The sequence below is a fragment of the Zootoca vivipara genome, chromosome 5, assembly GCF_965207765.1.
Source record: "Zootoca vivipara chromosome 5, rZooViv2.hap1.1, whole genome shotgun sequence".
Classification (NCBI taxonomy): Eukaryota; Metazoa; Chordata; class Lepidosauria; order Squamata; family Lacertidae; genus Zootoca; species Zootoca vivipara.
Window position 1 is genome coordinate 95,597,465 of NC_142588.1, and position 23,062 is coordinate 95,620,526.

Genomic DNA, 23,062 nt, shown 5'->3' on the forward strand with positions numbered 1-23,062 from the left:
CGGTTCCAGGAAATGGCTAAGTCCACAGCTACGGTAGCTGCTGTTCCTGCAAAAGCTTGATCCCTTTGCAGCGGTTTGCTGTCTGCCCCGTTTCAATCAAGCCATTTTGCTCAGTTAAAGCCCCCTTTCCTCCCATCCCCCCTTGCAACAAGGGAGCTGGCCAAAACCTCTGCACACACACAAAAAGACCCTCCCCACTTTGGTCTATGAGTAGACGGAAGAAGGGTTTGTGGGGCTGGAATGCCTGAGAATGGCGTCGCTTCTTTTGGGGGGCTCCCTCCTCGCTTCCGAAAGCTCGCTCCTGAAGCACGCCGAGAGGAGGCTGCGGGGAAGGAACCAGAGAGAGGAGAGGAGATAAAGGACCCATCACCAAGTGTAAGCAGCCACAAAGAGAAATACCTTCATGATCAGAACCCAGAGGAACAGGAGGAGGGAAGAAAAGACTGTGGCAGAACATGGGGTCAGAGAGAAAGAGCAGAGCTTAAGAGCAGACCGTGGGAATCTGTCTTATTCCAAGTCAGATCGCTTGTACATCCAGGCCCGTATTGGTTACTCTGACCGGCGCCAGATTTACATATAGGCTAAACAAGCTCTAGCTTAGGGCCCCACGCTCTTGGGGGCCCCAATTTTTTTTAAAGAAAAAACAACACTGGATGTACATTTCTAAAATATAAGATAAAAAACAAATACAATGAAACCTACATCCAGCAACAGTGTTTTGTATTGTGTAATCTCCTCGGATGTAAGTCATGGGCCCCGTCTGCCAGCCTGCTCCCTCAAATATCCCTGGTTTGCTCCTTTCTATATATAGGGTGCCTCCATTCTGCAAGGACTGGTTGCATGGCCACATGTGCAAATGGCTTTAGGTACCTATGAGGTCCATAAATCACCATATAGCAGACATCCAACACAAAAAGCAGCGACAAAAGACAGCTGGACATAGAAAGGGCCCCATTACCTTCAGTAGCTTAGGGCCTCATCAAACCTAAATCCGGCCCTGACTCTGACTGGGAGCAGCTCTCTGAGATTTCAGATTTTTGGGGGGGGGGCAGAGACAATTCCCAGACCCACCTGAAGGGGCCATTAGAGATTGAACCTGGGACATTCTGCATGAAATACAGAAGCTCTATCGCTCCAGTCTGAAACTACAGGGAGGTGTTTCTGAAAGGATTCCTGCAGAGAAAAGGCCAGGATGCTGTGAGAGCCAGAAACCCCTTTTGTTTTGTGGGGGATATACAGGGCCGGCCCTAAGGCAAGGCTGGGTGGCGCAATGTGCCAGGGCGCCGGGGCGCCAGGGGGCGCCGCGCTGCTGCACCCACGGCAGCTGCGCTGCGCCCACCAGACAGCTGCACTGGGGAACCGGGGGGGGGGTGTCGCCGGCGGGATCTTCGTGCCACGGCGCCAGATATGCTTAAGATGGCCCTGGGGATATAGCTGATTAATTTATGCATACATTCCTGTCCACATGCAACCTGCATGTGAAGCATGGATCAAGTATCGGACAAATCAAAACAGAACATTCTGATACCTGGGGTGGCGAAATTCTAGAATAGAGGTGTTATCCCAGCTGTGGGAGATGCTGGCAGAAACCTGGTTTGTAAGCCCACCTCGATACACCAAATCTATTTGTTTCAATTATGTCCAAAGCTACTATCGAGCAGGTCTGGCACAGTTGGGAGTATTTATTTGGCGATGTCCCTCGTGCCCTGCCGTATTTAACAAGGGATGTACTGTTCCTTGTTGATGGTGTTATTTTCCAAGGGGTGGGGTGGTTTTAAGACTTAAAGACTCTTGTAAAGGCAGCGTCTACCAAGACACTAGCCCAGCCCAGTTTTGCTGCCTGCCCGGGACTTGCAAAATGGCGGGTGGGGTCATAGTGCGGTCAAAGCACATGGAAGGCTGCAATGCCAAACTAAACGGTTTGGGGTGGCCGGGGGCTCTGAATGGCGAAGGCCCAGTGGGGCATTCTGGCCTCTTCTGGCAGTTCAGAAGGCTTTGAAAGCAGCTCAGGGGCACAAGCAGAGTGCAGACCGGGGACTCTTGCAGACATCTGGGTTTGCAATGTAAGCCTGCAAGGTCTGCTTCAAGGCTCCTTTTTCTATTGCACCAGCTGAAACCATCCCTAATGGATTGAAAGTGAGCAAAGCGGGGAATTGGGGGGGGGGAGAATTGGCTGCATATTAAAGGAAGCCCAGTGTTGTTGGTGGGCTGTTTTAAAAGGAGGTATAAGTCTCCCCTCGGCAAGCACCTGCAGGCCAATGGCAGAATTCCAGAGAGAATCCTTTGCAACTTCGTTCAGCTGGCTTCAAACGGCAACGTCTGAAAAAGCTTTCAATGTTTGATGGGAAGCCACCAATCTTTAACTGAAGGCATCGGGATGGAAGTAGCACACGAGTCCGTCCTCCTTGCCCCCCCCCCCTGAGCATTTGTGTTGCAGGATCTGCAGTCTGGTGGATTCAGATGAGGAAAATAGTCCGGTTCAAAGAGTCACTGAGATCATGAAGGTATTTGACGCAAAGAGGAGTCAGAAAACCATGCACAGAAGGAAAAGCAGGCAAAAGGAAAAAGCAGGCAAAATCCACTCTCCCGGGCAAGACACAGGTGCAACACTCACAACCCAAAATTTTGAAACCTGTCAAGCAGTGTTCGAAACTCCCATTGTTCTAGGCGCATTTTGAGACAGGGAATTCAATTAGCGTGAGGAGTTTCTGAGCTTTGGGCGCAATATTGTGCCTAAGATTTCAGATTAAAACTGCAGAGTGGAAGGAAAGGAGGAGCTTTTTCTGCCTCCCCACTTCCAGCTACTCTCTGAAGACTGGAGAAGAGACCCTCTTAAGAATATTAGGGGGGTGGGCAGGCGAAGGACTCGGCCATGTGAAAAATGAACATAATATTTTAGTTGCAGTCTATTCCTTTTCAGCTTTGTATTCTTGTTATAAAAACAGTGTGCCTAGACATTCCAAGGCTCAAAGTGCCATTTGGCTCCTAGCTTTCCTATCTCAGTTTCTAACACTGCCGACAAGCAGTGGCATTTACACAGAGCAGGCAGCCACGCTGACCTCCTGAGGCAACGTCCCCTGGGCAGGACTAAGGGCTCGGCCACACTCCCATTTGTCCCATGCCTAGGAAGCAAGGGCTCAAGTGGTTTTTTTCTCTTTGCCCCAGAAAACCCACTCTTTAGTGCTAATTTGGAACAAACATCCACAGAAAACCCAATTGCTGTTTGTTCCGATTCAGCACTGGAGATTAGGCTTCCCTGGAGGAAAGCAGTGGGGCAGCTGGAAGTGTGGATAAGCCATAACATTTCCTGTGCAATGCGAGTTGCAAAAATGAACACATATAATTCGAGCTCCCTTAATGGGGATTGCAGGAAGGGAGAGCTGCTCTTGTGCTGATGTCCTGCTTGCAGGCTTCGCACAGGCAACAGGATGCTGGACTAGATGGGCCATTGGCCTGATCCAGCAGGCCATTCTTATGTTCTGATAAGAGACCTTGGAAGAACCCTGAAGGTTTTTGCATCCAGAAAACACTACTATTGGTGTGGTGTTTTTAAAAAAGGAAATTAGAGGAAGTACTTGGAAAGAAGGGACCCAGGTGGCGCTGTGGGTTAAACCACTGAGCCTAGGGCTTGCTGATCAGAAGGTCAGCGGTTCGAATCTCTGTGACGGGGTGAGCTCCCGTTGCTTGGTCCCAGCTCCTGCCAACCTAGCAGTTCGAAAGCACGTCAAAGTGCAAGTAGATAAATAGGTACCGCTACAGCGGGAAGGTAAACGGCGTTTCCATGTGCTGCTCTGGTTTGCCAGAAGTGGCTTTGTCATGCTGGCCACATGACCTGGAAGCTATACGCTGGCTCCCTCGGCCAATAATGCGAGATGAGCGCGCAACCTAATGGACCTAATGGTCAGGGGTCCCTTTACCTTTACCTTACTTGGAAAGAACTTCAAGAAAGTATAAATACTGAGTGCACAGATGTGTTTTTGGTTCACACACAGCTCTCCATTGCATTCATCCCAGCTTTCTACAAGAGTCTTGGTCTCTGTGTTAGAGTTTCAAAGAGAGAGGATTCACAGCTTCACTTTTCTGAAATCCCTGCAGAATCCTACCGGTGCCACCACAGAAGGAAAAGCAGGCAAAAGAGTCCAGAGCCTAGAATTACCTAACTGCACAACTAGTCTAGTTTTGCTGTGTGCCTACTGCAATTGGATGCCTGCAATGAGATTTTTTGGGGGAAGGGGGAAGGTTTGTTAACTAAGTGGATGGGTTGCTGGTGGTTTGTTTGTTTGCTTGCTTGCCTTTAAAGCAAACAGCCTTAAAAATGCTAGCTTTGCCTACCCGAAGAGCCAAAAACAGCAATTATCACAAAGCAATTTTGTCAGCAGCAGCAAGAGGAAAAGGTTCATTTATTTCAACGCAGCTCTGATTAGGAGAAGACTTCTCCTTCCCTTGTTGGGAAACCCCTGTGCTTCAAGGGGAGTCTTCCAAACCAGCCGAAAACAGACATACGGAGGCCCTGAACAAGCTTGCAGAACTCTTGCTCAAAAGGTACCAAGAGAGGGCTGGCTTCTGGAAAGTCTCTCCCCGGACTGAGAAAGATCAAACGCCCTGGGTGGTTCACAGTTTCCCAAATACAAGTATCCGCTTAACGAATTCCAGCAGAAAGAAGTGTGAGTGTCTGTAGGCGGTTGAAGGATGGATGGTGGCTAATAGATTAAGGTTGAATCCTGACAAGACAGAAGTACTGTTTTGGAGGGGCAGGAGGCGGGCAGGTGTGGAGGACTCCCTGGTCCTGAATGGGTTAACTGTGCCCCGGAAGGACCAGGTGCGCAGCCTGGGAGTCATTTTGGACTCACAGCTGTCCATGGAGGCACAGGTCAATTCTGTGTCCAGGGCAGCTGTCTACCAGCTCCATCTGGTACGCAGGATGAGACCCTACCTGCCTGCGAACTGTCTCACCAGAGTGGTGCATGCTCTGGTTATCTCCCGCTTGGACTACTGCAATGCTCTCTACGTATGGCTACCTTCTACTACCTCCTACTAATCCAGAATGCAGCAGCTAGACTGGTGATTGGGAGCGGCCGCCGAGACCACATAACACCGGTTCTGAAAGACCTACATTGGCTCCCAGTACATTTCAGAGCACAATTCAAAGTGTTGGTGCTCACCTATAAAGCCCTAAACGGCCTCAGCCCACTATACCTGAAGGAGCGTCTCCACTCCCATCGTCCAACCTGGATACTGAGGTCCAGCACAGAGGGCCTTCTGGCTGTTCCCTCCCTGTGAGAAGTGAGGTTACAGGGAACCAGGCAGAGGGCCTTCTCGGTAGTGGCACCCGCCCGGTGGAACGCCCTCCCATCAGATGTCAAGGAAATAAACAACTCTCTGACTTTTAGAAGACATCTGAAGGCAGCCCTGTTTAGGGAAGTTTTTAATGTCTGATGTTTTATCATTTATTGTTATTATTATTAATAATATTTGGTTGGGAGCCACCAGAGTGTCTGGGGAAACCAGTCAGGTGAGCAGGGTATAAATAAATTGTTGTTGTTGTTGTTGTTGTTGTTGTTGTTGTTGTTGTTGTTGTTGTTATTCCACCTATCTCTGCTAGCCACAGTCAGAGAGAGCAATGCTTCTGAATACCAGCTGCTGGGAAGCACAGAAAGAGAGAGGGCTCTTGCCCCCAGGCATCTGGTTGGCCCCAGAATCCCACCCACCCACCCAAAGCACACTTCTGCACAAAACAACAAGCAAATCCGAGCAGCCAGGCTCATTGACTGACTGTGTTAATAAAGCCAAAGAGATTCTGTCCTGGGTCAAGGATCTGCTAGCGGCAGGCAGCATAGCAAGAGCGATGCTCTCCATGCACATTGAGCGCACCCTGGCCACCCTCCCCCTCTCCGTTGCTCTCAAGCACCCCAGCCCAGGTGCTGTTGGGGCAGTCTGCAAGTTGGCTTCCGAATACTCACTGTTTCTGCAACAGGTGCTGGTGTTGTTGCTGCTGCTGCTGCTGCTGCCGGTACGTCTCAATTGTGTGTTGAGGGAGGTATTGCATCAGTTCCAGAGACTCCTTGATCTTCAGCAGCATCTCATACGTCTCCCGGCCTCGCACCTGAGCACAGACGAGAGGGAGGGAGAGACTTAACAGATGCTCAGGGCTGCTGGACCAGACCAGTCCCCCATCTCGTCCAGCATCCTGTTCTCACAAAAGCCAGCCAGGTGTGCCAAGAGGAAGCCCCCAGGCTTGTAGGCCTCCTTCGGGCATCCATTGGGCCACTATGAGAACAGGAGGGTGGTCTTGATCCAGCTCTTCTGATGTTCACATGGTCTTGTTATCAGTACTACTGAGGAATGGCTGTGCAGGGTCAGATTGTGGTCCCTCTGCACACAAAATTAAAAAAAGAAATAAATATCACATAAATGGGGAAATGAGAGTGAATAAACTTAAGCTTGGAAAGATGAGAAATTGAGAGGAAGCAATATTGGCAGATTCATCCACTCGTCTCTGTAGTTGCCACCAACTTATTTAGGGTTATTTATTGATTGCATTTCAATTCCCCCCCCTGGAGCTCAATTTCTCCCCCTGGTGTACATGATTCTCCCTCTCCTAAATCAATCCCCTCAACAACCCTGTGAGGTAGGTTCAGCTGACAGAAGGCAGTGACTGGGGCCCAAGGTCTTTCCAAGAGCTTCACAATTACTGAGTGGGGATTCAAACCCTTGTCTCCCAGGTCCTAGTCTAACACTCTAGCCATTGCACTGCCATTGGCTCAAGCACCCTGGGATGAGAAGAGAACTGCTCAGTGTTCTGGTGACAGATTCTGCCAAAGCTCAAAGAGTGAGAGAGATTTCTATTCCCTTTGGCCTTCCCAAGGCCTGGCACAAACCGAGTTGCCCTTGCTTCATGCCAATCATGGCAGAAGATGAGAAATCCACCCTGCTTCTGGCACAACGGATGGGAAGACATTAAAAAGGGTCAGGATCTTTCTCTCCCAAATCAGCATAAATGGAGAGAGAGTTAAGCCACGTCTCCATTTACCCCGCTGATTTCCCCTGGGAAAACCTGTAGTTTTGGCCCTGAATTGGAACAAAAGACAACTGGGTTTTCTACGGATTGCTGTTTGTTTTAATTCAGCACCAATAACGAGGTTGTTTTTTTTGGGGGGGGGAGCAGAAAACTGCCCAGACCCAGGAGCCTAGGAAGCAGGAGACAGGTGGAAAACTCCTTGCCGAACTATGTTTCCTAGGCACACGACAAGCAGAAATGTGAATTAACCCAAATTCCCCCCACCAGCAGCAGCGGAGCAAGACGATCGGGTGCCTGGGGCGGCGTGTGTGCCCTGCACCCAGGGGCGGGGCCAGCTGCTCATGGGGGTGGAGCCAGCCACGTGGGGGAGGCAGCCAAGTGGGGCCAGCTGGGGCAGGACGCTCTGTGGGGCCTCCAATCAGTCTGCCTGCCTCCTCCCACTCAGCTGCCCTACAGCTGAGGGGCGCACTGGAGGCCCCGCGGTGAGTGCCGCCCAGAATTTTGTCACCCCTCTCACGGGTGACAACCAGGGCGGACCACCCCACCGCACCCCCTTTCTCTGCCCCTGCCCACCAGGAAATGGTTCGGCACAAATGAGACAAAAGGTTTATGCAAGGACAGGGGGGCAGACATGCCAAACTTACAGGTAGGTATAGCAGCTCGTCATCGGGAGTGCGCCGTTTTTTGACCGAAGTCATCTGGATGCCGTGTGTACTCTGCCGGAAGGCTGCCAAGAGGGGGAGGGAATGGCAGTTGTCAAATTAAGTCCAAGATCCTATCAGGTGGCTCACAGCCACAAGGAACATGTTTCCTCTACGTTCTGTTCCACAGAGCACATGCTACGTGGTGAGCTGCCCCATGCTCTCTCTTTTTTGTAGGAAGGGTGGGGTGCGAAAACTCACATCACAAAATAAAATAAAAAATACTGCCTCAAACTGTCTCAAGGCCATTGGTCTATTTTGCCCAGTACAGTGGTACTTCGGAAGTCGAACGGAATCCATTCCGGAAGTCTGTTTGACTTCCAAAATGTCTGGAAACCAAGGCACGGCTTCTGATGGAAGCTGCAGGAAACTCCTGCAGCCCATCGGAAGCTGTGTCAGACGTTCGGGTTCCAAAGAACATTCGCAAACTGGAACAGTCACTTCCGGGTTTGTGGTATTCGGGAGCCAAAGTGTTTGACGTGCAAGGCGTTCAGGATCCAAGGTACGACTGTACTGGCTTCTCAAACTGGCTACTTAGGAGTTTCCCAGGCCACTGGTTCTCAAAGGGTGTGGCAGGAGAGGATGGCAAATGTGGCAGAAACACTCAAGAGCATTTAAACATTTCAGTGTAGTATAGTACAGTAGAGCATCAAAGTATTATTATTGTTGTTGTTGCAGAATATGGACAGATATATTTTTGAATATGGTCCAGTGAGAGCTGGACCATAAAGAAGGCTGCTCGCCGAAGAATGGATGCTTTTGAATTGTGGTGCTGGAGGAGACTCTTGAGAGTCCCATGGACTGCAAGAAGATCAAACCGATCCATTCTGAAGGAAATCAGCCCTGAGTGCTCCCTGGAAGGACAGATTGTGAAGCTGAGGCTCCAATACTTTGGCCACCTCATGAGAAGAGAAGACTCCCTGGAAAAGACCCTGATGTTGGGAAAGATGGAGGGCACAAGGAGAAGGGGACGACAGAGGACGAGATGGTTGGACAGTGTTCTCGAAGCTACGAACATGAGTTTGACCAAACTGCGGAAGGCAGTGCAAGACAGGAGTGCCTGGTGTGCTATGGTCCATGGGGTCACGAGGAGTCGGACACGACTAAACAACAACAACAACATATTTTTGAAATGAGATCAAGAGCACTGAGCCCCCCTAAGATCTTCTGATCAAGGAGGGGGGTATATAAATTTAATGAATGAATAAATAAATAAATAAATAAATAAATATTTTAAAAAAGAGCACTGAGTGATGCTGAAGACAATATTGTCGTGAACAAGGACTTTCAATTCTGAGGTTTCTTTGTGTTGTTGAGGAGAGGAGAGTTGGTTTGTCTCAAATGAGACCTTATCTAAATGAGATTACCCAACAAAAGCAAGCTCACGCCTCCCCTTGTCGTTGTATATGTAAGATACACATGTAAGAGTTTAGAATTTTAATTTGGGAATGATTCCTGCTCTTTTGTAGCTACATTGCTTTGCACTGTCTGGATGCCCCATGTGATCTATTGCAGTTGTGTTCTATGTTATGAATCAAGCGCCGCTGGGATTTGTTTCCTTTTGTTTCCCAATGTATTTCTTATCAATGGAAAACTTGGTGTGGCAGGAGCAAATTGTTATTCTGAAAATGGGGCCCAGAGAAAAAACTTTGAGAACCAATGGAGATTTCCCTGGAGATTAAACCTGGAGCCTTATGCTTGTGAGACACCTGTTCCACGGCCAAGCTAAGCATACACCCCGCTTTAAATCTGGGGTTCTGTGAACTGACAGAGCAGATGTCAGGCAAGACTCAGGGCTTCCTTTACTTTTACACAAACCAGAGGCATCTGGTTGGCCACTGAAAGAACAAGGTGATGGGCTGGATCAGGGGTTAGCAAAATTTTCCAGCTGGGGGCCGGTCCACTGTCCCTCAGACCTTGTGGGGGGCTGGACTATATTTTGAAAAAATAATAATAATGAACGAATTCCTATGCCCCACAAGTAACCCAGAGATGCCTTTTTAAATAAAAGGACACATTCTACTCATGTAAAAACACACTGATTCCCGGACCGTCTGCGGGCCGGATTTAGAAGGCGATTGGACTAGATCCGACTCCGGGGCCTTAGCTTGCCTACCCATGGGCTGGGTGGTCCACTGGCCTGGCCCAGCAGGCTCTTCCTGTGTTCAACCCATGCTGAAGGGTTCTGTGTGAACCGCAAAGCTTGCCCATTCCTAAAGCACTGCCTCCACAAAGCCCCCTCCCCTCTGCTGGTTCTCTGAGCCACGCAGCCGAGCCCCCACCAACCAGCCACAGCCTCGAGCGCCCCCTGCTGGCCTACTTACGCCTCTTCGTACCATCACCGTTCTTTGTGCTGTCGGAGACCTGCTGCTTCCGAATGCTGTCCTCGTCGGCTTTGCGGTCCCTGCCCGGGCAAGCGCAGATCCGAGCCTCGAAGCACCGCCGCCCCAGGACTTGCCCGCTGGAGGATGGAGAAAACGGGGGGTCTGTTAGCTCACAGCCACGGGGAGGGCTGGCACTAAAATAAACACAGCGGGCAAGCATTTTATGCACAGAAACGGCAACCTGCAATGAACCCACATATCTGGGAGCCAAGCTCCAGGTTCGTAAACCACTGGACCCAACCAATGCCCCCCGAGTGCCTTAACCCTTGCCTACAGCTGGAGTCTGCCCCATACACCAGCACATGAATGCATCGGTGTGCATGGCTCGTCTTTAAGATTCCAGCCTGTGTGCTTGGACTGATCCAAGGGCCTAGTCCACATCCTTGAGTCTTACTAACTGAAACTGATTTATACATATTATCATAGAACCATGGAGTTGTTGAGTTGGAAGGAATCACAAGGGCCACCCAGCCCAACCCCCCTGCAACGCAGTAATCTTTTGCCCAACACAGGACTCGAACCCACAACCCTAAGATTAAGAGTCTCATGCTCTACCAACAGAGCGATCCCAGCCTTGGACTCCCCCCATTAGTTAGTAGCTTTGTATTCTTGCAATATTTTTAATATGTAACTGTATTTTTTTTAATATCTAGTTTAATATCTTTTTTTGCATACCACTTAGTGAAATCGCTAATAATGTAAGAAATTAAATAATCAACTGTGCACTGGTGGAACCGGCAATATTTGGCTGCAGTTATGGGGCAGGACCTCCGGGCACGATTCTCTGCTGCCCTATGATTGTATGACTACACGCCCCTGTTTGTGAATTGGGAATTGCTGTGTTTGTGACAACAACAACGAAAGCAATGAAAGCAAAAGCCCCCCTCTGCTTCTGGATCAAGGTGGGTTTTCTTTCTTTCTTGGGACTCATTTTTTGATCTCCCATCAAGTTGCAGTGGCTTCCAAGCCAGAGTCATGCCACTGCTTGCCACTCTGAGCTCCTGCTATTGCTACTTACTCTCTGGTTTCAAGTGTCACGATGATAAGAATCGGACGCCTGTTCATGCCCCCGACGCAACTGCTGTTGCACATGAAATTGTACAAGACGGTGGTGAATTCTGTGCCGACCTGGACAGAAGAAAAAAGTCAACTCTGAGTCACGCAGGAAGTGATCAGTTTGCTGAAGGCTGCTCCAAGACACACACACACACACACACACACACACACACACACACACACCCTCCATAAAGGCTTCCTTCCCTTCCCCTCTCCCAAGTCTCCAAGAGAAACTTGTCTGCTTCACATGTAACGTTAATTCAGACATAGGAACCTGTTTTGTACCAAGTTGGGCTGTAGGTCTCCCTAAGCCCAGTCGTGTTTATTTTGACTGGCAGCAGATTTCCAGGTCTTCTAAGTATGGTAGCAGCTACACTTTGGAACTCCCTGCCTATTGAGATAAGGCAGGCTCCTTCACTTGTACCCTTTCAGCACTCAGATGCTTCAAAAGATGCCACAAGTTTTAATCTGTTTTTAGTTTATTGATCATAGAATTGTATAGGGAAGTTAAAAGGTAAAGGACCCCGGAACAGTTAAGTCCAGTCAAAGGTGACTCTGGGGTTGCGGTGCTCATTTCACTTTCAGGCCGAGGAGCTGGCGTTTGTCCACAGACAGTTTTCCAGGTCATGTGGCCAGCACAGGGCCGGTTCTAGGGGTAGGCTGAGTGGCGCGGGGCGCCGGGTCGGCAGGGGGGCGCTGCACGGCGAAGCCGCATGGAAACCACACTGCGTGCTGCGCCGGCCCACCAGCCATGGGAAGAAATGGGGCAGGGTGGGGGCGCCGGAGCGATCCGCGCACCACAGCGCCAGGGCGCCCGACCCGCTTAAGTCGGCCCTGGGCCAGCAGGACTAAACTGCTTCTGGTGCAATGGAACACCGTGATGGAAGACCGAGCTCATGGAAATACCGTTTACCTTCCTGCCAGCGCGGTACCTATTTATCTACCGGCACTGACATGCTTTCGAACTGCTAGGTTGGCAGGAGCTGGAACAGAGCAACGGGAGCTCGCCCTGTCGTGGGGATTCGAACTGCCGACCATCCGATCAGCAAGCCCAAGAGGCTCAGTGGTTTAGACCACAACGCCACCCGCGTCCCTAGAATTGTATAGGGACCCCCAAGGCTCATCAGTCCAGCCCCCTGCAATGCAGGAATCTCAACTAAAGCATTTTAACTTTCCAAGGGTCTTAGATTAGTATTTTTCTCATTGATTATTGCATTGTTTTCTCTGTAGACCGCTTTGAGGTTCGTTTACTTTGTTTCTTACAGGCAAGCAGTGAATAGATTTTATGAAACAGATAAATTCCATAGCACTTGCTAGCATGCACAGAAGTTGTTTGCTTCTGCTTGCTGAAAGGAAAGAGCAGGGGCAGCAGTGAAATATTAACAATGGTTTAGTGTGGTGTGTGAATGGGCTTATTCTGTTGCATCTGAAGGGACGAGGCAACAGTCCTGTTTAGAAGACCCCAGCCTCCCAACTTGTGGGATATGATACATAAGTAGCAGTCAAATACAGCATTCCTTGTTTTCCTAGAGTGGACATGCAGGTGGATGTTTGGACCAACCAGTTGAAACTTCCTGTTTCCTCCTGGACTGGGACATACTTCCTCTTGCATGTGACTAGAGGTGGGCGTGACCTTACCTGTGCAGGTAACAAAAGCACAAGGGATGCAGTCCTCCTCCCCTTCTTTCCCATCTTCCTTTTGTCATGTGAACTGCAGTGACTGTCAGTCTGCAGTCACTGGGATTAACCCCCCATATGGGGTAGATCCATATGTACATATTTGTAACTAAGTCTGCCTTCTGGGATCCAGCTGTGAACAGAATGTGACTAAACTACTTTTATATACTCTAAACAAGATTGTGGCGTGTTTATTCTTTTAAGGGGGAAATAAGGGAACTTACCAGGAATCTAGTATTTAGAGGCTTAAACAAGCCTGCAACCAACTACCTGCTGTGCATTTAAAAGGGGAATGTAAAACTCTGCTAAGTGAAGGAACTTGCTAGTGCAAGTTAGGAAGGATATCAATAAACAATATATCCTCTCCTGCCTCCCTGAACATTCCCACACAACTCACCTGCGGTGGCTCATAAGGGACCAGGACACTCTGCCTGCCAGTGATGGGGTCCTCAACATACTGAGCATGGCTGTTTCCTTCCACTCTGATCAGGTGGCTGGGAGGAGCTATTTGACCTGTGGGTGGGAAAGGAACAAGGTCAGCAAAAGAATCAGCGTTTCGGAGAGAGATAACCCGAGGAAAGCAAGCAAACTCCCACAGTCCAGGGCTCATTTCTTGCTGTAAAATCCCTGCACCTATTGGCATACCTCAACTCCACCTTGGAGAGCTTCCCTAGTGACAGTGGCTGAAATGGACCCGTTGTCAGGAGTATGGGCAGGAGTCAGGCTCTGGGGCCTGTAGTGCTTTGCAGGACTGGGGCCTGCCTCAGCTTGTGCTGGAGAAGCAAGGCATGGCCACACAGGTGGAGACCTCAGCTTGTGCTGGAGAGGCAAGGAGTAGTCTCTCAGGTGAGGCCACTTGTTATCTCACTGCACCTGGTGGCAGGAGCTGGGAGGGATAAAAGCTCAGCATTTCCCTTCAGCTCTTTGCCACAGCAACGCTATCCTTGCCTGGTTGCATCTGGCCTCTTGCTCCTTGGACCCCTGCCTTGCTGCCGCCTTGATTCTTGTTCCTGGATCCTCCGCCTTGCTCCTTGCTCCTTGGACCCTCGCTTTGCCTTCGCCTTGCTCTTGCCCCGTGGACCTTCGCCTTGCTTCTTGTTCCTTGAGCCTTCACCTTGCTCCTTGCTCCTGGGACCCTTGCTTTGCCTTCGCCTTGCTCCTCGACCCTTGGACCTTCGCCTTGCTCCTCGACCCTTGGACCTTCGCCTTGCTCCTCGACCCTTGGACCTTCGCCTTGCTCCTCGACCCTTGGACCTTCGCCTTGCTCCTCGACCCTTGGACCTTCGCCTTGCTCCTCGACCCTTGGACCTTCGCCTTGCTCCTCGACCCTTGGACCTTCGCCTTGCTCCTCGACCCTTGGACCTTCGCCTTGCTCCTCGACCCTTGGACCTTCGCCTCGCTCCTCGACCCTTGGGCCTTCGCCTTGCTTCTTGTTCCTTGAGCCTTCGCCTTGCTCCTCGACCCTTGGACCTTCGCCTTGCCGACGCCTTGCTCCTTGACTCCCAGACCTTCGCCTCTGCCTTGCTCCTTGACCCTGCGACTGCCTGCTGCTGGACCCTCAACCCTGCACCTGCTCCTGCTTCTACACCACCATCTTGCCTCTGGTCCTGACGCCCGCTGACCGGACCGTGACACCCGTGTTGTGCTCGCTGCCGTCAACTGGCCACTCTATAGCTAGGCTTCATATTGTTACATAAGTGGGGTGCCTGCCCCTCTCTCTGCCAAGCGATGGCGAGAGTCCGCGGGGTTCCAGGCACTCACCCAGGGTCTGTGGTTCCTCTGGAAAAGGGAGACACAGTGGAGGCTTATTAGCCTATTTACACCTTCAGTCTTCATGGAGGGAGTCCAGGATGGCCATTTCAAGAGGGGCTTGTCCCCTACAGCAATGCAGTCAGGGAATCCAAATGCATCTCTCCTAGCCAGCCTTCAGCCAGCCTGCCCAATATGGATCCCAGTCTTTCTTCTCTCCCCTTCTTCTTCTTCTTCTTCCCAGAACACCCTGCTAAAAACCTCTCTTTTCTTGTCACTTCAAACCCACACCCCATCACCATGGCAACCTCTGTCTGGCCAGACTCTCAGATGGGCCGTCAATTCTTTTTGTCTTATTAAAGCCAGGTGAGGCCTTAATAAGGCCTTTTTGTCTTATTTGTCCCAGGTGAGGCCCTGGCTTGGAAAGGAATCTTAGCCTGTACTTTTCCACTGACCCCCAATCTTCTCTTCGATACTCCAAATAATCAAAATCCTACCATTTATTAATTTCTAGGGTTTGGGAGTGGGTCGCCCCCAAATCTATACAATATGATAAGAATATTGACAAGCCGGAAGGCGTGCAGAGGAGGGCGACCAAGACATGGAAACCAAGACTTATGAGGATCAGTGCATGGAATTTGGGGTGCTTAGCTTGGAGGAGAGGAGACAGAGGAGATACGAGAGCCGTCTTCAAAGCTCCGGAGGCGCCCAACTCACCTTCGTTGAATTCCCGGCTGAGCTCGTGGTTGGGGCAGCGCTTCACCACCTCGGTGACGTGCTCTGCTTTCTTGTACACGGGCATGGCACGGATGACGGCGCCCTGGGGAGGGGGCGTCATCACCTTGATCTGAATGGGACACGTCTTGGCGATCTGGCAGTACAACTTCTTCAGTTCGGTGGAGTACTGTCGGGAGGATAAAAAGGGAAGGGAGGCAAAGTCAGGAGAGCAGCCGAGGAAGACCCGTTTTGCATTGGTAAGAACTCAATCTCTTGGCAGCAACGAAACTCTGGAACTCCCTGCCTATTGGCAACAGGCAGGAGCCTTCTCTGCATTCTTCGGCAGCTGCTAAAAGTGTTGTGTAATGTGTGTATTCTGTAGTTGACTTCCTTTGTAATGTTTTATTTTTAAATCTTTAAGATAATATTTTAGATTCCTGTTAATTATGTCGCTTTGAATGTATGCTTTATATTTGACTTTCTTCAGCAATGTTTTATTTGATGTCTTAATGTGTTGTAAACCGCACTGAGAGTTTTTTCTTAAAAAAACATAGAGTGGTACAGAAATGAGAAACATAGACAAAACATAGACAGTCATGCCCAGATGCTTAGAAAGTTGACGTGAGTTTTAATCCAATTCTTATTGTTCTTTTAACTTTTCAAAAGTTTTAAATTATTGTGGTTATTTTCTCTTATTGATACTGGTATCTGAAGAAGTGTGCGTGCACATGAAAGCTATAAATAAAATAAAAAAAACTTAGTTGGTCTTTAAGGTGCTGCTGGAATGAACTTTTTAATCTTATTGATACTGTTATTTTTAAATCTTCTTTTGGCAAACCACTTTGAGGCTTGAGTTTGTTTGCTTCGTTGACAATCAAGAAGTGTATACATTTTATGAAATTCAATGAAAGCAAAGTCATGAACCACTGCTTCTTATCCTTCCCTCTAGGCTGCACCAATCCTGCTGAGGACTCTTTACAATACATGGGCCTGTGTGCATCCACTAAGAACACAAAGGCAGTCAACACACACTTCATATAAAATATGGAGAAGAAGAGGCAACGGAGAGCGGATGTGAGATCCATCTCCAGATATCTCAAGGGCTGTCACATGGAAGAAGGAGTTTGTGTTCTCCTGCTGTGGAGGGTCGGACCAGAACCGAGGGATTCAAGTTACAAGACAGGAGATTCCAACTAAACATCAGGAGGAACTTTCTGACAGTAAGAGCTGTTTGCGAGGAAGGGTCTCCCTTGGGAGGTTGTGGACTCTCCTTCTGTTTAAGCAGAGGTTGGTTGGCCATCTGTCATGGATGCTTCAGCTGAGATTCCTGCATTGCAGGGGGTTGGAGGACTAGATGGCCTTTGGGGTCCCTTCCAGCTCCACGATTCTGTGATTCCACCCCAGTGTGCAAAAAAAATGCCAAGTGCCTGGAAGGCTGCAGGAGCTTGGCTGTTGTTTCCCCATGGCATGGAAACCCCCTGGGCTGGGCCTGGGGCAGCCCCAGAAAACTGCTGGCATTCCCTCCCTCCTCAGCTATTCATGCCTTTCCACGGGGCTGGCGGGAAGAGTGTGCAGTGCAGCAAGCTGTCTGTTTGCTTTCCGAGCGGCCCGTGAAAGGATGCGTGCTCCCAGGCACGATCCCAACTGCGCAAACAAAAGGGCCGACAGGAACGCACACGTCAGACTGGAGCAAAACTCGCCCTTTGCATCCTGTCCGGATAATAGGCTCCTGGCAAGGGTGCTTGGTTAGGCAGGTGGGTGGCAGTGTGGCAATGGAGGGGATTAGCGGTGGATATTCAAGGAGGCGGGTGGGTGGGATTTTTATTCTGTTACAGGTTGCTCAGGTGAGAAAACATGAATCGGGGAAATTAGAAGAAGTGGCCAATTATTTCCAAGCATGAACGCCGGCTCTCCTCGCTGCTCCCCACCCCACCCCACCCCTTCTCACATCGCTGCCCAAAGGATTGAGGTCATCGCACCGAAAGGCACTACTGCAAATACCTCACGGTTTAAAGCCCTCTTTCGAACGCGACAAGGTCGGATTGTGCAATCCCTTCTCTTTCTCGTGCCCGTAGGCGAAGGATTACGCACACAAAGGATTTACACAGCCTGCGGAAACGGGAGCGTGCCAAGCGAGGCAATATATTGTTTGAAAAAGAAGAAGCAGAAGAAAAAGGAGAGGAAGGAAAACCAGATTATTGCAACACTCAAAGCAAGTTGCTGGAGGGCCGGGGGGGTTATTTAAAATAAAATAAAACGGATTCCCAGAAATCTCTCATTGGAAAGCTCTTAATTAACCTAGACTCAGATACAAGAGATTCAACATTAGGATCTTTGGCGAGTTTAAGAAAGGAGAAACTGAAAGGGGAGGGAAGGAACTGCATTGGGACCACAGTACAGTAATAGGCCATGGGGTTTTTAAAGCCTTTCCTCCTGGCCATTTTCAGAAATAGCCCCACTTTCAGGTGTCTGTGTGATCCCTTTCTGCTTCCCCCTATATGGACCTCAGAAGCTGGAGACTGAGGAATTTAACATCAAGAAAAAAGTGGTGTTGAGATACAGGGCTACCCCCCTTCCCCCCCCCACACTGCTCCCCTCGCAATCCTATCTGTTTCCCTATTGACTTTTTAAAAAACAAACCCATGGGAGATGGTAAGCACAGATTCCCCCACATCGCTGCTAGTTGTACCCATGAGAATGTAAAGGAAGCCAAATAGGATGAGATCAAGGGACTCCATCGCCCTGTCCATTGTTGTGGGTGCCGTGTTTTGGACTGGGCCAGAGTGCTTCTCCATTTATCCTTGTTCTGTCTACTCTGACTGGCAGTGGTTCCCCAGGGTCTGAGGTATCTCTCAGCCCCACCCAGCTATCGAGGTCCTTTTAAATGGAGATGTCCCAGGAGCACAGGAAGTCAACCAGAGACAGGCAAACTGATCAGGATAATGAAGAAGTTTATTCTTGTTCTGTGCAACAGGCCAAGATCTTATTTCTTTTGCAATTCATTCTCCCAAGCCACTGGGCTAGCTTGCAGAATCTTACCATGACCGGCAGGTGAAGACTTTCTTGTTCCAACAAGAATTGACCGCGTTTAGTTAAAGGGCTGGTGCGCTGCTATTTTTATTTTAATCATCGGTATGTTTTAAATGGATTTTGCATATGTATATAGTTTTAACTCTATCAAGGTTTAATTGTTTTTTTAATGGTTGATTTCTGTATGTTTTTAGCAACAGAGAGCAGGAAGGAGCTGTACTCCAAGACAGGGCAGCTAGTCCTCTTCCTGGAGATTGTTTCTCTCCCTTGAGATTACAGCTTGGCTTACTTACTTGAGCAGCCTGCCATTTTACTCCACAAGTGACATTTTACAGAGCTTCTGTCCACCATTTGTGGCCTCCCACGGGTGGTATGGATCGTCTTCAGGAAGGGCCAAAAAGAGGTTTGCATGCAAAGGCTCTGGGGTTTCTGGCAACTTCAGGCTTCGATGTCTTATGGGAATGAGGCTACACCAAAATGGGCAGGGACGAGGCTGCAAAGAGATGTTGCCACAAGGAACCAATGGCACCAAGAAGACCCAGCATGGGCTAGACATCCTTTGGGGAAGGAGAATGCTTCGAAATGAAATAGAAATCTATCTCAGCCCTTTTGCTGTCCCTCGTGCCCAAATGCGTTGCACGCAGGGGATTTCTGAGGATATCAGCACCCTGGCCCGTTTACCTAAGAATACGACTTGCAAGGAACACGGGGAGGGGAGCATTCCAATGCCTGCCTCCCTGCCCTTGCCACCTGCCCATGGAAGCAGTATGTGTTACATACTCCTGGCACCCAGGCGGGTAACCCAGCCTCTCTCTGCGCACGCCCCATGCCAGCCACCATCGGCCAACACCTGCCTGGTTTCTCAGCACGATGCCCCCTCCGTTCCTTCCACCTACCCTTCTCCTGAAGGAGTGTTGACAAAGGTTTTCAAAGTCCCACACGTACAGCCATTATTTGGGAGTGTCTATTTCACTTCAAACAAAGGAGAAGCCTGCCAGCGGAACACTTTCCAGCACTCAAAGCGCAGGGAGTGAAAAGGGGGCACCGGGAAGGAAAGGGGTCTTGGTTTTGCAATGGGAATCACCCGAGCTCACCTCACAGGGGGAGTTTTAGTTGGCTGTGCACAAATGTGGAGCATGGAAAAAACCACACACACACACACACACACACACACACACACACACTATCACCACCTCCTTGAATATTTCAGATTCCTGGGCCCATGAAGAAACTTAAGGACCATTTACTCTCCTTCCTTGGAGACGTTTAAGCAGAGCTTGGACAGCGCTCTGTCATGGGTGCATTAGTTGAGATTCCTGAATTGCAGGGGGTTGGACTAGATGACCCTTGGGGTCCCTTCCAACTCTAACATTCTAGGATTCATTTTGGATATTTCACAGCGGTGTCTTCAGATCTCATTGGCCAGAATCATGGACAGGTTTGTAGAGATTCTAGTCCGACCCCACTTTCCCACTGCACAATCCAGAGGTCTAGAGTGGAGGGTGGGGGCCTGGAATTCCCTAGGGGGGCACTAAGAGGCAAGAGGGGGCACAAGAGGTGCAAGTGACTATCAGACTCCGAAAGGTGGGACCCCTAGATCAAGTTCCTAAGTGGTGCGCACAAAAATAGAACCATACATAATAAAGCAGATGGAAGTCAGTCTTAACTTAGAATTGTTTAAACCAATAAAGAACTTATACATTGACCACTAATAATGAATCATATGTTGTGGATATCACTCCACATTTATTATGCTGTTTTTGTGATATACAAACAACATGAGAAAACTTGGTACACTTATTTGTATAACATTATTCTTGTTTATAAAGGTAAAGGGACCCCTGACAGTTAGGTCCAGTTGTGGACGACTCTGGGGTTGCGGCGCTCATCTCGCATTATTGGCCGAGGAGCCGGCATACAGCTTCCAGGTCATGTGGCCAGCATGACTAAGCCGCTTCTGGTGAACCAGAGCAGCGCACGGAAACACAGTTTACCTTCCTGCCAGAGTGGTACCTATTTATCTACTTGCACTTCGACGTGCTTTCGAACTGCTAGGTTGGCAGGAGCTGGGACAGAACAACAGGAGCTCACTCCGTTGCGGGGATTCGAACCGCTGACCTTCTGATTGGCAAGCCCAAGAGGCTCTGTGGTTTTGACCACAGCGCCACCCGCGTCCCCATTCTTGTTTATAAAACCCAATAAAAAGATATATATTTTTTTTTAAAAAAAAAGAATAATGGGAACATTGGTGAATGAGGTGAAAGGGCCCTTATTGCGGAAAGGGCCCCCCGGTCTGATGAACCCCAACTAACTGAGCTGCAGTTAAAAGCCCCCTTGCTGTGAAAAGGCCATGGTGGCACTGGGGTCAAAGACTCTTCCAGGCCAGACCAAACATGGAAGGTTTTCCATGCAAAGACACAACAGATGCTTTTGGATTATGGAAGTGTGCTTAGGAAGCCCTCCCACAGCATAATGTAAGATCAGGTATGGGGCCCATCTAGTCTAGCATCCTGTTCTCACAGGAGCCAACCAGGGGCCCAAAGGCAAGCCCACAAGCAGGATCCAAGCTTGAGAGCCCTCTCCCCTCCTGCAAGCTTCTAGCAACTGGGCTTCAGAAGCATCGCTCCAGAGGCAGAGCAATAGCCATTCTGTCAATGGAAAACGCTTAGAAGAATGTAGATACACGTTGATCTCTCTAAACTCAGACACGATACTCGAAAAACATGGAATTGTATTTCAAAAATCAACATGACTTCATAAATTAGCTGATGAAGGCGTCCACATCGAAACAGGGCCCTGTCCTGGATTCTTTTCCTGAATCGACTTGGCACTCCGGCTCTTTATAAAACGACCCTATAGAACACTTTTGAACTCGGTCTGATATTTACTGCTATTGTTAATTGATATCTTTTGTGTCTTTACATTGTAATGTATTATTATGTACACACATTACTGTGAATTCTAAGTTGTAATACTGTACAGTACTTATTTGAAGCTACATATGCTCCCGTGAGCTTGAAGCTATTTCCGTGTTCTGTTTAAATCTGCTGTTCTTACTAGAATACATACTTTTATTTGATTGCAACTCATGAGTAGGATTGATTCCTAGCATTGAAATTTCTGGCCAGAGTTCTTGGTATCTTTCCTTTTAGAACCCATCAATGGCCTGACCCTTTATCATCCTAATCCTCTTTTAAAGCCACTGCGGGAGGCAGTGGAAGACAGGAGTGCCTGGCATGCTCTAGTCCATGGGGTCACGAAGAGTCGGACACGACAAAGCGACTAAACAACAACAACGAGGATGCTGGCCATTGCTGCCTCCGCAGCACAACGCTCTGCGTAATCCACAGTCCGCTTCCTCTCGCCCCTTCTCCCCTTTCCTTCCAAGGAACCCTCGGAGATCACGAGCTCCGAGCACCCTTTCTTGCCGGCCGCGATGGAGCACCCCAGCCAAGGGCCGCCTGTTGCCACCTGTCAGTTGTGGGGATTAATTGCCGGAGCGAGAGCTGGGAGCGGCACATTCCTCCCCCTGCCGCGCCCACAGGAGATGTTGACACCAGGCATGTGTGCCCCCCCCCCCCGGTGTACCTGAGCCGGTGCAAACTGCAGAAAGGGGAGGCACAGCAGGGAGAGAAAGATCTCTGCGGTGGAAGTTTGGGAAGGGAGAGCGTTGACACTGCAAAAACCACAAGGGGCAGAGGCAAGGAATGTCACACTGGTCCCCTTTGTTCCCTCTGGGTAAAGGGGGGGGCTGCGCACAATGCCAAGCCGGACTCAGGAGGCAGCTGGCTATGCCCTTCCAGGAGGGGGGCACTCCCAGAACATGAAAAGCTGGGCTGCTTTGGTAAACAGGCCAGGGAGGGGTGGCGAGGGAGGCAGCCAGGCAGGATGAAGAAACGTAGCCTCCAGGCATGAATTCAGGAGAAGAGAGCAGGCCGGATCCTTCTGCAACACCCCCTCCAACTTCCACCCTCACCTGAGTATACTTTGCAGCACATTCATAGGTTCCTCTTCTTCTTCTTCTTCTTCTTCTTCTTCTTCTTCTTCTTCTTCTTCTTCTTCTTCTTCTTCTTCTTCTTCTTCTTCTTCTTCTTCTTCTTCTTCTTCTTCTTCTCTCTCCTCCTCCTCCTCCTCCTCCTCCTCCTCCTCCTCCTCCTCCTCCTCCTCCTCCTCCTCCTCCTCCTCTGGCGATCCCTTGTAACCGAGTAAGATTGTCTTCCATAAACATGGTTTTAAAATTGAGTCCATAAGTGACTGTGGAGGCCAGTTCTGGATCCACACGTCTTTCCACAGTGGGAACATTGGTTTCCGGGCAGGAGTTGATCACGCTGTGGATTTGCCAAGCGTGCCTTCCTCCTAGTACATTTCTCCCTTGCGTCCTGAGTTTGAGTGTCTTCAAAGCCCATGGCACCTTTGGTAAAGGCTGCTCTCCAACTGGAGCACTCGCAGGCCAGTGTTTCCCAGTTGTCAGTGTTTATGCTACATTTTTAAAGATTTGCCTTGAGATCTTTTGTTGACCACCAGCATTACACTTTCCATTTTAAAGTTCGGAATAGAGTAGTTGCTTGGAAGACAATAATCAACATGACCAGTCCAACGAAGTTGATGATGAAGAATCATTGCTTCGACACAGGTGATCTTTGCTTCTTCCATTCTTAGGTTACAGTGAAACATTTGGATGCAAAAGGTGTTGAGCTTTGGGGGGGGGGCAAAGTTGTTGAGCTTCCCAG

At 49.5% G+C, this 23,062-nt stretch overlaps 1 protein-coding gene across 7 annotated transcripts in view; it reads right to left on the bottom strand.

Moving 5' to 3' along the window:
- Window positions 1-23,062, bottom strand: part of TP63 (tumor protein p63) — a 135,156-nt gene that overhangs the window by 11,867 nt on the left and 100,227 nt on the right. For 4 of the 7 annotated variants that reach the window (XM_088669881.1, XM_088669885.1, XM_035132475.3 and 1 more), the window contains 6 exons: window positions 15,303-15,489; window positions 13,234-13,349; window positions 11,122-11,231; window positions 10,044-10,237; window positions 7,663-7,745; window positions 5,961-6,103 (listed from right to left, as the gene is read on the bottom strand). In XM_088669881.1, the coding sequence (XP_088526007.1) occupies window positions 5,961-6,103; window positions 7,663-7,745; window positions 10,044-10,237; window positions 11,122-11,231; window positions 13,234-13,349; window positions 15,303-15,489 (833 nt within the window). The remainder of the gene's footprint in view (window positions 1-5,960; window positions 6,104-7,662; window positions 7,746-10,043; window positions 10,238-11,121; window positions 11,232-13,233; window positions 13,350-15,302; window positions 15,490-23,062) is intronic. The other 3 variants (XM_088669882.1, XM_088669884.1, XM_088669883.1) reach the window with 3 other exon arrangements.